General features: G+C 44.9%; 1 protein-coding gene across 1 annotated transcript; it reads left to right on the top strand.

The window, feature by feature from the left end:
* The first annotated feature begins 307 nt into the window (after positions 1-307).
* Positions 308-12,654, top strand: usp36 (ubiquitin specific peptidase 36). Its single transcript, XM_077619429.1, has 20 exons — positions 308-476; positions 2,223-2,491; positions 2,566-2,781; positions 3,621-3,731; positions 4,437-4,539; positions 4,603-4,670; positions 4,747-4,817; positions 5,350-5,432; positions 5,517-5,628; positions 5,708-5,848; positions 6,451-6,551; positions 6,736-6,874; positions 7,364-7,705; positions 7,783-7,983; positions 9,588-9,694; positions 10,204-10,692; positions 11,314-11,528; positions 11,596-11,769; positions 12,167-12,282; positions 12,376-12,654. Exons 2-20 carry the CDS (start codon positions 2,236-2,238, stop codon positions 12,505-12,507), a joined length of 3,177 nt encoding a protein of 1,058 aa, XP_077475555.1. The 5' UTR covers positions 308-476; positions 2,223-2,235; the 3' UTR covers positions 12,508-12,654.
* Positions 12,655-13,754: the final 1,100 nt, after the last annotated feature.

Raw genomic sequence — 13,754 nt, 5'->3', positions numbered from 1 at the left:
GAAATACGAATTGACTGCTTTGATTTACCACCCAAATGAAGCCCTTATCTCAAAGCAACGTTGTCCTATTTCATAAATATGAGGCCTGTCATCAAAGTATAGCTATGAAATCAAAGTTCTATACCCTAATCTGATTATTACCAAAGTAAACCGGCGATATATAGTTATATTTGGAGATTTCAATAATATATTTTGACCATTTTCTTGATATTCGTATTTGAGCTCTCCATTCTCCAACATTTGCAATGGGTAAACGTCACGTGTGCTTTCTCCGCTGACGCATTGCCTTCCTGGCCCCTGATTGGCTCAATCCATCCGCCAAGACGGAAGCCGTTCGTCGATTGGTGGCTAACGAATGCCCATCATTCTCGTCCACGCCCTCTCATAATGCAGCATGGGCGAAAATACCACCAGAGAGCCAAGCGACATCTGAGGAACCTTCTGCCCGGTTTTCAATGATTTGGAGCTGTACAGAGGTGAGGTTGCCGCCATGTTTAAATAATAAAAGATGAATTTCGCTTTACTCGTGAGTGATGTCATTAGGCGTTTCTAAACGCGAAGCCCATTGCAGTAAGACAGGGGCGCTCCGACACGTTTAAGTCAGCTCGATTAGCTAGTTAGCTAGCTAGCTACCTACCTCCGTGCGCATTTTTTACACTCTCAGTGGTTCGGAATGTCAACATTTTGATTAAAAACTCCCCCGCTGAGCTGTTGGGGTTAAGGCGCACGAAATGACATCGTATCGTCGTACTTCTTTGTGCCGAGTAATGTCGACGTACGTTCTTGGTTGATTTTAGCATTTTAGCATGCTAACCCCACGCTTAGTGGCCCAACACGTTGCGGTCAAAGAACGTACGCATGCAAGCACGCTTGACACCGGCAAAATAATGAGGAGATGACATACAAAAAGATGAATACAACGTAATAAGAAGGGAATTAAACGACGCGGCGTTGCCGGTCAACCAGTTGATGCATTGAAGCGATTAGTGGCCGCATAAGCAAATATCTTCTGGTATTTTAATGTGTTAAAGGGGTTTAAATGAAAGCCATGTACATGTCTTTACTTAAATCTACATACATCTGAATATATCACATCCTAATTTTAGGAGATAAGATGCTTTATGCAACCCTATAAGCCCAGGAGAATTGTTCAAAATTGTCACAAAATCACATTTCCTCTATTAAGCATTTCCTTAAAATCAAATAATTTTATAAATTGAACATTTCTACGAGTGGTACCCAATTAGTTAATGCTTACAAATGAATACATTTAAAAAAAAAAAAAACAGTTTTTTTTAATTTGCTGCCATCTCTCCAAGTCAATATGGACTGGACATCTAGCACTGTCACGTGGTAGCTAATAAGTATTATTCATTGATTAAAAATTATCCAGCTAGCATTACTTTTTTATTTTTCACAATAGTCACGTTTGGTTTGAAATATCGCAAAAGTATAAATACGTAATGCGAGTTAAAGCCCTAATTTTTGCCTAATTAAAAAAATGACAAAATTAAAACTTAATTTTTTGTTAAGGCACTATCTGTCTTTTGTGTTAATGTCCCGTTTTGTGATTATTGAAGTTTGACTTTCCACCTTTGCAATGCTTTTGTAATTTAATATGTATTTTATAGGCGACCAAGTTAAAATGATTCACTCGGGTGCTATTGTTCATTCATTTTTTCCCCTTTTTACACCTCATGGCCTCTCCTCCGTTCGTAAAATGAAATGACCAATTAGTTGCAATTAAAGTGCGACAGATTAATTGTGTAACAAAGTCGTCGTAACATTTGCTCACTCGGGCTGCGTGTCATTGGTTTAAGTGACGGATGCACATTAAGGTCGTGGTGTCCTTGTGCAGATGTTGAGTACCCTCACACACATACGCATACACACACACACACACACCGTGGTGACATCACTGTCCTCTGTGATGTCTTAACGCAGCTTCAAAAAGATGTCGAAAAAGGGATTTTTATTTACTGTAAATTCTATGTTGAGTACAATCATGCGAAGCATTATGAATATTAGAATTAGACAACTGTTAAAATGCAGTCAAGGATTGTTTTTTTATGACAACAATTTTTTTTTTAAATAAACTGCCCCTTCAGAATGATAAAGACACCCTGGATTGTTGCAACTTATCCGTTTTCCCGATTGCGTGGCACTTTGCAACAGAGTAACAGTATAATAATAAAAAAATCCTTTGGATTTTCCCTCGTCAGTGATGTTCCAGCAATGCCGATCGTGGACAAACTCAAGGAGGCGCTCAAGCCCAGCCGAAAGGAGTCGGGCGACGACGGCGGCGACCTGAACAAACTCTTGGCGTCTTCTGCCAAAAAAGTGCTCCTGCAGAAGATCGAGTTCGAACCCGCCAGCAAAGGTTTCTCCTACCAAGTGGACAGTTTGAAAACCAAGTACGTGATCCTCAACCCCAGGAATGAGGGCGCCGCCGGGCAGAAGGCGGCCGAGCTCCCCCAAATCAAGCGGCAAGGTAATAAACCCGCCCGCCGAGGCTCGCCTCCCGACGCCGGATTTCTCACCGACCGGCTCCGGGCGTGGTTTCAGACAACGGCATCGGGGGGCAGGGGGACGGCATCGCCCCGCCGCAGAAAATGCTCTTCCCGCCCAACAAGCTGACGCTGAAGTGGGAGCGGGTCTACAGGGTGGGGGCCGGCCTCCAGAACCTCAGCAACACCTGCTTCCTCAACTCCACCGTGCAGTGTCTGACCTACACGCCGCCGCTGGCCAACTACCTGCTCTCCAAGGAGCACAGTCGCGTCTGTGAGTGCTTTGTTCGCCGACCGCCCGTCGATTTACTTTCTCCATCTCCATCTTTTTCCCGAATCTGCCCGTGAATGCTCAAACCAAACCGCTCGGTTATGCAGGCAGCTTCCCCTGTTTTTTCAGGGAAAGAAAATGTCAATAAAAATGTTGAAATGGAGTTATCGTAAGCCAAACGACAGCCGCAGAGCGCCAGCCAGATTTGAGTGTTTTGACTCATCTTCCAAGGCTAACGCGATATTATTTGGAGTATGTCAACATGGAGGGATTGGATTCTAATCTCGCATCAGGGGGGAAATAGAAAAAAGGAAGGCTCCTTTCATTAATAATGGCATACGTTTTCCCGTATTTTATACATTTTTTTTTTCCATTTCAAATTGTGTACGCCGTATAACAACTTTTTAAAAGTACCTTTCATACGTCCGCCTTTTCACTATATAAATATAGTGCGTCAGCAAGCAATGTACCCAGACTGTCAAGCTGTCAGCGTCATACAGCGACATCTACAGAATATTGAATTTAGTGCATACAAAAGGCTTCTGATGGCACCCTGTCCACTTTGGGGAAAATTATAGACTTTATAGCACGCCCTATGTGAGCAAATATGTGCCGTTTGTACGGATTCTTATCGCTTCATACGGGGAATCACAATCATTAATAAGGGGAGCAATTGGCCGAGGTTGACAGCTATTTAATGGCCATTTGGAAATGGAATGTTTTCCGGCAAAATAAGTGGAAAATGGGCTTTTTGCGATAACGTGTATTTTCTGCACAACACTGACTTTGTCAACGGCGGCCAAGGAATATTCACCCGATGACACATTTCTTCTTTCTTTCAGGCCACCAGTCGGGCTTCTGTATGATCTGCGTGATGCAGAACCACATCATCCAGACCTTCGCCAACACGGGCAACGCCATCAAACCCGTGTCCTTCATCCGAGACCTGAAAAGTGAGTGGCCCTCGCTCGGAACCGCCGTCGGCGGGACGTGACGTCACACTGCAGTACATTAGGAATGAATGGGCGGAGGGGCGTGAGTGGAGTTGAGAGGTGCTCAAGTCCCCGAGGACAAAAGCACCCCTCCCCGCCCCCTCTCCCCTCCTACTATAACAACACTGACTCCTACTGCTGCAGTCTCCATCACCCCCCCGCCCCCACCACCACCCCTCACCATCTTTCTCTAGTGCCCTCTCCGTCTCCTTGCGACTGCAGCCTAGCTTTAGCATAAGAATACTCCCCCAAAAACACAAAATGTCATTGCTATGGAATTATTAGAGAAATCAGTTTTCAATTTCCACCTAGCAGACACAACTTAGCGTTGTTTGCGCGAAAGGCCGCTTTTCTGGAAGTGATGCGACGAGCGCATTAAATATCGACCAACTTCAGGCTCCGGGAAGGGCTCCAAGCTTTTGGAATTACATTAGTGCTAATGCGATGAGTCGGATAAAACTCGCTAAGTGGCTATGAATGTTTCATTGTTTTTCTTTTTCCAAAAGTCCGGGTTGTAAATAAACTCGGCCCGCCCGGTGCTCTGCTCTTTTGGAAGTCTCGAGCGTTTGACCGTAACTTTTATGGCGCAAAATGCCGTATTAAGACCTTGCCGTTGAAAAATCTGGCATGACGTGACCTCACGGACACTTGATTATTGTCGCGCAGAAATCGCCCGACATTTCCGCTTCGGTAACCAGGAGGACGCCCACGAGTTCCTGCGGTACACCGTGGACGCCATGCAGAAAGCCTGTCTCAATGGCTACCCAAAGTGAGCCCTTCATTTGATTTCTTTTGCAACCAAGAATACGCTTTGAAAATTCTCTTTGGCTAGGCTGGACCGGCAGACGCAAGCCACCACACTCGTGCACCAGATCTTCGGAGGTTACCTGCGGTCAAGAGGTACGTCCGGATGTCACGTGGTGCTTTCATTTGGTGGAGTGATGATCCATTCATGGCTTGTCTTTTCTCACCGCAGTGAAATGTTCCATTTGTAAAAGTGTGTCGGACACGTATGACCCTTACCTGGACATCGCTGTGGAGATACGGGTCAGTTACAATATTTTCCCTTTTGGTATTCTGTTTGTTACAGTTGAGTTTTTGTAATGTATAGTAAATGAGGAAAAACGTACCGTATTTAAAAAAAAAAAAAAGACTGAATCGAGGGTACGGCTTATATGTGCACAAATCAGACTTGAAATGCTCAAAACTGCAATGTGACAAGAAACGCCATGACGCAAGACAATGCGGCCGATACGGTCATTTATTTCAAAATAGAGAAAGGATAAACAGATAAAACTAACATTTATTTTGACATCTATGAAAGAAATTCAAGAAGAAGAAAAAAAGCATATCTTGCATAAAATGACCCACCAGGTTTATAAAACTGATGGAAACCCTTTATTTCATTTTGCAATGCAATTTGTAATGGTTGACTTTGAAAGTATAGACATTGTAAAACCTTTACGAGCTCATTGGCTGCCCTTGAATGACTTCGGATGCCTATATTCGTCAACGAGACCAAAGCCAAAAAAAAGAATGAATGAATGCTTACATTTTTGTCCCTTCTATTGTCTTTTAGCAAGCTGTGAACATTGTGCGAGCCTTGGAACTTTTTGTGAAACCCGACGTTTTGAACGGCGAGAACGCCTACATGTGCGCCAAGTGAGTCCGGCCGGAAGCCGCAACAACGTACGCATTCTATTCCCACGGAAAAGTGAGCGCGGACACGTTTCCCTGCGCTCGTAGGTGCAAAAAGAAAGTGCCGGCCACAAAACGCTTCACCGTCCATCGAGCGTCAAATGTGCTGACGCTTTCCCTCAAGAGATTCGCCAACTTCAGCGGGGGGAAAATAACAAAGGTGGACCAACACCAGTTTGAAGAAGCGCTCTTGTTTATTCGCACGTCTGACATTTCTCTTTTCCTTTTTTTTGTCGCAGGACGTGGGCTACCCAGAGTTCCTCAACATTCGCCCCTACATGTCTCAAAGCTCAGGCGATCCAGTGAGATACGGTCTCTATGCAGTTCTGGTTCACTCGGGCTACAGCTGTCACGCTGGACACTATTACTGCTACGTAAAGGTGAGACCAAGAAAGGTCACGTTTAACGCTCCGTTTTTTTGTAGATTTGCCACAATCGGGGCGTTTTCCGTCCCCGCAAAAATCAATATCCTTATTTGTTTGACGTTCAATTGACACATTCGCAGACGTTTTTCAGTTGTTATTTCTGATCGAAAAGCAATCACTTGCGACCAGAAGCTTTCCCCTAAAAATCACATTGACACATTTACCAATCAAAGAATTTTTTACCAAAATGTAACGACCAATCATTATTTCCCAAGAGATGGCGTCCTCTATTTTCTAAAGCAGGGTTAATAAAGATAATGAAGAAATCACAACTGCATTGCTTGATGATGGTAGCCATCATAGGCTCTAAAAAATCTTTTAATTACTAGCGGACGTTCAATACTGGGAAGCCATGTTTGCCTTCCTTAGCACCCCCATCACCCCAAAGGTCACGTCAACAGTCAAACCTTCAGCACTTTGTTGTGAAACAATAATACATTTGGATTGGATAACTTTATTCATCCCGTATTCGGGAAATTTCATTGTGACAGTTTCTTGTGATAGATAGTCGCAGTGAAATCGCATTGTGGTTGTCATTATCTGCCTTATTTTTCCAGGCAAGCAACGGTCTCTGGTACCAAATGAATGACTCCAGCGTGCACTCCAGTAACATCAAAGTGGTCTTGAACCAGCAGGCCTATGTTCTTTTCTATTTGAGGTGAGACGCGCCCGCAACGCAGCCTTACATCTAAACCGGGGATGTCCACGTGGATTCTGATCCGTCCTCAACCAATGTTTTGGAAGTGGAAGGATTAGCATCCCTTGATTTTCCGAACGTTTTGACAGCCCCGGTTTAGTAGCACAAGTCCTTTGACGGCTAATTGGCGCACTGTTTACCCCAGGATTCCCGAAACAAAGAAGAATGCGGACCTTCACCCCGGCAAACAGAGCGTGCTGCATTCTGGGAAGAACAGTACTTCGTCCGAGCAAATCAAGCGAGTCAATTTGAACGGACCGCTCTCTTCCCCGCAGATCACAAAGGTGCGTCCCGTGAAATGACCTAAAGGTGCAATGAAATATGACAGCTAGTGACTTTAAAATGATAGCCGTCCATATTTGGGACACCAATCCACCCGGATAAATGAGAGCAAAAGCTTAATTGGATCCTAAATAGTCTTGTGTTCTCCGCTGCCTTAGCCCCACCCACTAAGAATCTCCCAACATAAGATATCACACAGCTAGCATGCTATCCATAGAGCTTCTAGTCTCCTCTTGTTGTCACTGTGTACATTGTGTCAACGTTTACTAGGAACAAGTGCAACATGATCAACAATTCTGGATGTGATGTCACAACCAGAACTGCTGAAAAAAAAGTGGGTGTGGCCCGATACTTTGTTTTGGCTTAGAATAACAATGAAATGGTTTTTAAAAAAAAACTGCCACATTTGATTGCCAAGTATATGAAAAGTCATCTTTCATATTTCACCATTCTGCACCACCTTTGAAGGCATTTCCAAATACATTTGGCAGAAACTGGAGCCGGCACAGCTGCGTAAGATCCAGTCCATGGACGGCGGTTTGGGACTTCCCGTGGCCAGAAACGGTGTCCAGCCGCAGGTCCGACTCTCGGGCTGGACGTCGTCCCCCAACGGCGGCGGCAAGCTGACCGGCGGACCCACGGTCATCGAGGAACCCTTCAAGAAGCTGAAGAAGCCGTCTCCTCAGAACCAGTCGCGCTGCGGCACGCCCACGCCGTCCAACAACAACAACGGCGTCGGAGACAAAAAAACAGACGGCGGCAAAGGCCTCACCCCATCTACCTCGTTCAAGTCCCTGTCCGACTCTTCGTCCGCCGACACATCGGACTCAAAGGTCAGTTGGTTCTCGGGTGGCTCATAAAGAGGCTGAAAAATATCTTTTCACATTTTTTTTGTGGTGGGTTCAAACAGGACACGGCGGGTCCTAAAAGCGCACCGGCGGGAGGAGCTCCCTGCAGCCCTCACAAAAGCTCCAGCGGAACGGCGTCTCCCGCCAAGGGCGTGGAAGAACAGAAGCCCAAGCCCCCGACTCTCAGCAACGTCACGTCGGAAGCCACCGGCGGTGCCATGTCTCCGCCCCCCGCCAAGAAGTTAGCGCTGTCGGCCAAGAAGGTGAACGACGGGACCGCCACGATCAAAGTGGCTCTAAAACTCAAATGTTTTTACCTTGACCTAACCGTAACTTTCTCATTTAACTTCCAACACTCAAATTAAGGAACACTATCAACTCTCCCTTTCTTCTCTTCTAATGGCCGTCAGGGGTGGCTAGAATAGCCATAAATTATACTTAAAAGTAGCGTTATGTTAAAATAGACTCAAGTAAAAGGGGTACTCGGTCGTTTGGTCGCCGGTCTTTTGGTCGCCCGGAAGGTTATTGAAAAACTACCATTTAAATCGTTGCTCAAATTCCCTAAATACAAACTGCGACTTACTATTTAGTCATACTTAATGCCCTAGTAATTATTAGGCTAAAGAAAAGCTCCAAATTTCCCGTACTTTTATTGTGTTTTGTTGGAGAACTTGTTAAGACCCTGACTGACGTAGCTTCTTAAAGGGACAACGCATGTACATACATACTCTTCTACACTCACACGTCGGCTCAGTGAAACTGCTCATGGCCATTGTTGGCTTTTATTGATGCGTAGACCGTGTTGTTTTACCTTGTTTTGTCGTCGGTCTTTTGGTCACCCGTTGTCGCGGTCCGGGCGACCAAAAGACCGCGACCAAAAGTCCGGCGACCAAAAGTCCGGCGACCAAAAGACTGGCGACCAAACGACCGCACACGAGTAAAAGGAGTCATCCCAAAAAAATACAAGTAATAAATTATTTGGTTAAAAGACTGACTAATCAGGACAATGTCAACTAAATTAATTATCTTACACTATAACCTATTACATTATTGAATTGAATTAATTGAATACTTTTATTGTCATTATTCACTTATAATGTGATTTAAAGCGTTCACCACGTAGTGCACAAATAACAGCAAACATACAAATAATTAATCAATAAACATGTTGTCCAAGTCCATATTAGGCCCAAAAATATGCCAAAATTATCTCATTCCAAATGGAAAATAACCCAAATGAAACCTCGCCCGTGCCCTTCTAGTGGATACACAAGAGTGGTTTCACATTTTTATGAACTTAAAAAAATGAATAATTTATAGCAGGAAAAAATCACAAAGTAGCGAATTTGCGATAAGTGAAGTTGTGATAATCGAGGGATTACTGTAGTTTATTTTTGACAAAGCACGACGAATCATGGCGAGCCATCGTATGACTGGGCTGCAAGTTGGCGCGTGGTCACGTGACCCTCGTTACAATGAAGTCACGTGACTACCGTTGCTGCATCTCATTGGTGAAAGTGGCCCAAAAATAACGTAACGACCCCACAGTAGCGTTTCTCACCTCAATGACAACAAAGTGGATATAATGCGTTCTTAGCAAACTCTGTTATTTAACAAGTGAACCAATGGGTGTCTCTGATCAACAAGCACACAGACAGTCTCTAGTTTGTCGTCTCTTTCCTTTGGACCTTCTTTTTTTCTAACCATTTGTAATTGTTCTCTGCCACGCCCCCTTCCTCTTTGCTCCTCCATCTTTTCCTGCCATTGTCCACTCTTTTTTTCAATTCTCTCTCTTTATTTGCTCTCATTCATGGCTACTTTTTTTTCTTTTAGACCACCAAGTTTTTATTTTTGTCGATAACTGCAGGCTCGCAGCCGGAGTCCGAGCAGCATTGATTCTCCGCAACGACTGTCCGGCGACCCCCCTCATCCAACTCACCTTAGCCACCTCGCCGTCTCGCCTCACACTCACAGGTAGGAACGGAACTTTCCTCTTCATTTCTCTTCTCCATTCCAATGCCGATTAAGGCTGACACGAATTGGTGACCAGATCATCAAATAATCGTTTAGAGCCGATTGTTTAAATCTGATTCATTTAAAAAAATGGGAGCCTCTTAAGAGCAAATATTCATGTTTTTTTTTTAAAATAAAATACTTGGAAAAAAAGGCAGTCAATATTTCTTTTTATTTAAAGAAATATTTCTTCATTTTTAAAATGGACCAAAAAATTAAATGTTCTCCAAATGTTTTTATGTACCTGTTTTTAAGTTGAAAATGAATTTTCAGCATATTTTCTTTCTAACTTAAAAAAAAAAAAAAGTACATATGAATTTTAGAGTTAAAAAGGCCAGAAATACACGTTGCCATTTTAAAATCCGCGGAAAATCTCCACATATTTATTTGCAGATCTCAATGTTTTCTATCGCCTGACAATGTGACAGGCAGGCTAGATGTTTTGATCTTTTGCTTTCTCTACTTCTCAGAGCTTCATCTCATTCCCCGAAAAAGCACTCGGCCGCCAAACGATCGCCGGCGTCCACGCCGCCCGTCGGCCCCTCCCTGAACGGCTTCCACCGCCCCGAGCCCAAGAGCCGACCCTCGTCAGAATCCGAAAGCCCTCCGACTCCAAACCTCAACCAAAAGAAGAAGAAGCGAAAGAAGCGCCCGCTCTCCGAGACCGACGTCCCGCCGGAGACGCCCAAGAAACGGCCGAAGCGAAAAAGGGAGCGAGAAGACGGCGAGACTGCGGAAAGCGTCCCGTCCCACTTGGATCCGTCCCGGCCACCGGAGGAGGAGGAGGATGAAGGGCGGCGTGGAGGAGCCCGGGAAGGGAACGGCGCCGCGGACGAGACCCGTCCCACCGACGGAAATGTGCGTAAAAAGAAGAGGAGGAGGGCGGGGAGGAGGAGGAAGAAGATGGGGATGCCGGGAGATTCGCCACAACTAAACTCGTCAGGTGTCGCATCGGAAAGGTAAGACGCTGCTGCCATGTTGGAAAATGATATTTTCGGGGAATTTTGAAGAATCCAAATCATTAATTGATCAAAGAAGGCGTCCTTGATGCAAAATATCCTTCCTCCCATCAGCTGTCAGGCTCTTTAATAAAAGAAATGTCTGTTCATATGTATACAGATATACTATATAGTATATATATGGAGACGTGTGTGTGTGTATGTTTCATGTAACAAGCTTATTTATTTATTTACCTATTTATTTATGTCTACAATAGCTTTTCCCGTGAGAATTTCCCAAGTACGGGATGAATAAAGTTTATCTAATCTAAATACGCTCCACTGCTGTTATTAGATGTAGCAACTGATAATAGTGAAATCTTGCAAAATAGGCAACAGTTTGTCTTTGATAGCTTAGTTGTTTTTTTTCTGGAGCAGTTTTTCCTCACTCTTTTGATGCCTCTTCTGACAAAAGTAATGCTCAAACACAACTTAAAGGTGCACATTTTTTAAGTGAAACTATGAGGTCATTACCGTGGGAAATAAACCTCAATTGGTAAAATGATAATATTGGAATGAGTAGGCTAAGAAGTCTTTTTTAATTGAATTAATGTGAACTGACATGACTCCTCGCTTCCGCAGCACGAGCGAAACGGCCGCCGATCCGAGCGATGATCTGCCGCTCGTAAAGAAAGAGAAGAAGAAGAAAAAGAAGAAGAAGAGGCTGAAAGAAAAGGTGGCGCAGGAAGAAGAGGCCACGCAGGAAGAAGATCAGCGTCCCTCGGACGGAGACGTGGCGGAGACCCCGCCCAAAAAGGCCACGGCGGGCGGCCAAAAGCCACCCAAACGCAGCGCAGGTATGCCCGCGCCTCTTCAAACCTGGCAACGCGACACGTGCCGAACCTCGACTTTCTCCTTTGGCAGCCCCGGTGGTCGTTTGGGACGGCCAGACCAAAGATGGCTATAAGCGTCGCAGGGTGGCGGCGGAAGACCCGTCGGGAGAGGCTCCCGCCCGGGTGTCCTGGGATGGCAAAAGAAGCGGCGACGTGGTCCAGGAGCTGCTCCAAAACGCCTCAGACAAGGCGTACGGCGCCACCGGTAAGATCCCATCGATACGACGACGCAATAGATCTCACAATATGTCCATGGGGAAAATGATCCATAGGAAATTTACAATATTCTATTGTGAAAATTGAAACAACAAAAAATGGGGAAACGTTTTGTCAAATTCTGCTTATTGTAAACTTCAGATTTTTGTTTTTCATAGTATTTAACTCATTGGCTCTCATTTAAGGCTCAAGACGTCCAACCCAATGCAAAAAAAATTGTAGATCCCGTAAAAAAGCTTGGGGAAAAATGACTTTTAAAAATAAAAACAGCACAAAAAGACGTTTTAAAAAAGAGAGAGAAATGTCAAACTGTTAAAACTGCCCGGGGAAAAATGGACTACGACAAAACTCCGATTGTCATCGAGCCCTTTGTCTTTTTACGTCAGTCCTCGGTTGGGACGGCGAGGCCTCCGCCGTCAGTCGAGACGCCGCCCGCGACGTCCGCCGCGCCCGCTCCCAGACGGCGACCGACGAGTGGGACGAAGAATTCGACACTGGCAAGGTGAGCTCGGCCAGCCCGTGTCGTCGAGACGCCTTTTCAAACGGAGGTGGCGCAGAATTTGTATTTAATTTTCTAATTTTTGCCTCGTTTCAGGTCAAGAAAACCAAGATCCCCAAGAGGGAAAAGTGGCGAAGTGGAAGCAGCATCTTCCAGAAGATCCAAGACCACCGCAACAAGTGGTCTGTGACGCTCGGCGCCAAGCGAGTATTCGCCGGGCGCCGCTGACGCTTTTTGGGCGGGAAACAATGGCGGCGCCGGGAAGAAAAAAAAGAGAAAAAAACCCGGAACTCTTCCACTCGGTTCTCACTTATCGATTAGGAACCAATGCCAAACATTGGGAGCAATGGACCACCGGTTTGTATCTCCTGCTTCATGTTTTTATTTGATTTTTTTCTTAAAAACATTTTTTTTAAATATATATATATATATATATATAGTATATACGGTTTTGTTCCATTGTCAACACCGCCGTGCCACTGGAACTCTTTTAGCTTCAGCTATAAATATTTTTTATATCATTTGGGCTTTTCCAAACTGTTCCGATATTTGACGTTGGAGGTTCTTGACCGTTTTGGAGATTCATGTGTGGTCGCAAAATCCAATTTTGGGGCCCGTCAAGCAAATGGAAAGCACCTTCATTCATCAGCTGAGCGAAAATGTTGCCCATTGTCCAAAGATACAATATTTACAAGAAACATGACATTTCCAAAATAGAAATGACATCTACATGATCACAAAGGTGTACTCCATTTGCTTTCCCGGATATGGTGGCGCTCACGTTTGACCCCGCCTTTGTCAGGTCTGATCTAGAAAATAGATTTTGTCAAAAAAAGCCGAGTTGTTGTTGGTTATCGTGTTTTGGGCGCTTGTTAATGAAATGAATTATTGATACCTCTATGCAATGTTTAGCTGGTTGCCGCTCATCCCCTCAAAGTAGGCGGGGCGGACTCAGGAAGCCATCCCACGCACGGCGACGGGAAAAGTTGAACATTTTGCATCGAACCTGGGGCAAACGGACACGCAAAAATCCCGGCGACCAGTCATTTTACACACGCCCCCCAACTCCACCCACCACGCCCGCCGAAGTCATGACATGAAATGCATTTAAATGTACAGTCAGTTCTCTCGTGCTGTAAAGATTCTTTCCATTCTAGAGATTTTTTGCCTCAAATTGGCTCTATTCTACCTAGAGAGAAAAAACGCTTGAAATCCAGTAGACATCTTTAATGGACCCGTCGGGGAACGTTCACCTGCACACGTTTTGTGGAGAGCCGCCTTGACCTAAAATGGACGCTCCGCATCTGTCTTTGCGCCACGTTTGGATGACGACAAAGGTGCAATAAAGTTGTGACTTTTTGTCATATCGCTGCCAATGTGTTTCTTTGCACACACAATGTATCACTTGTAATTCCAAATCACGTCAGTAGGTGCACTTGTACCGAATCACGCCGTTACGAATACTTGTAGTACCG

This window comes from Stigmatopora argus, chromosome 14, assembly GCF_051989625.1.
Source record: "Stigmatopora argus isolate UIUO_Sarg chromosome 14, RoL_Sarg_1.0, whole genome shotgun sequence".
In the NCBI taxonomy this organism is placed as follows: Eukaryota; Metazoa; Chordata; class Actinopteri; order Syngnathiformes; family Syngnathidae; genus Stigmatopora; species Stigmatopora argus.
This window is presented reverse-complemented; position numbering and strand designations above follow the sequence as displayed.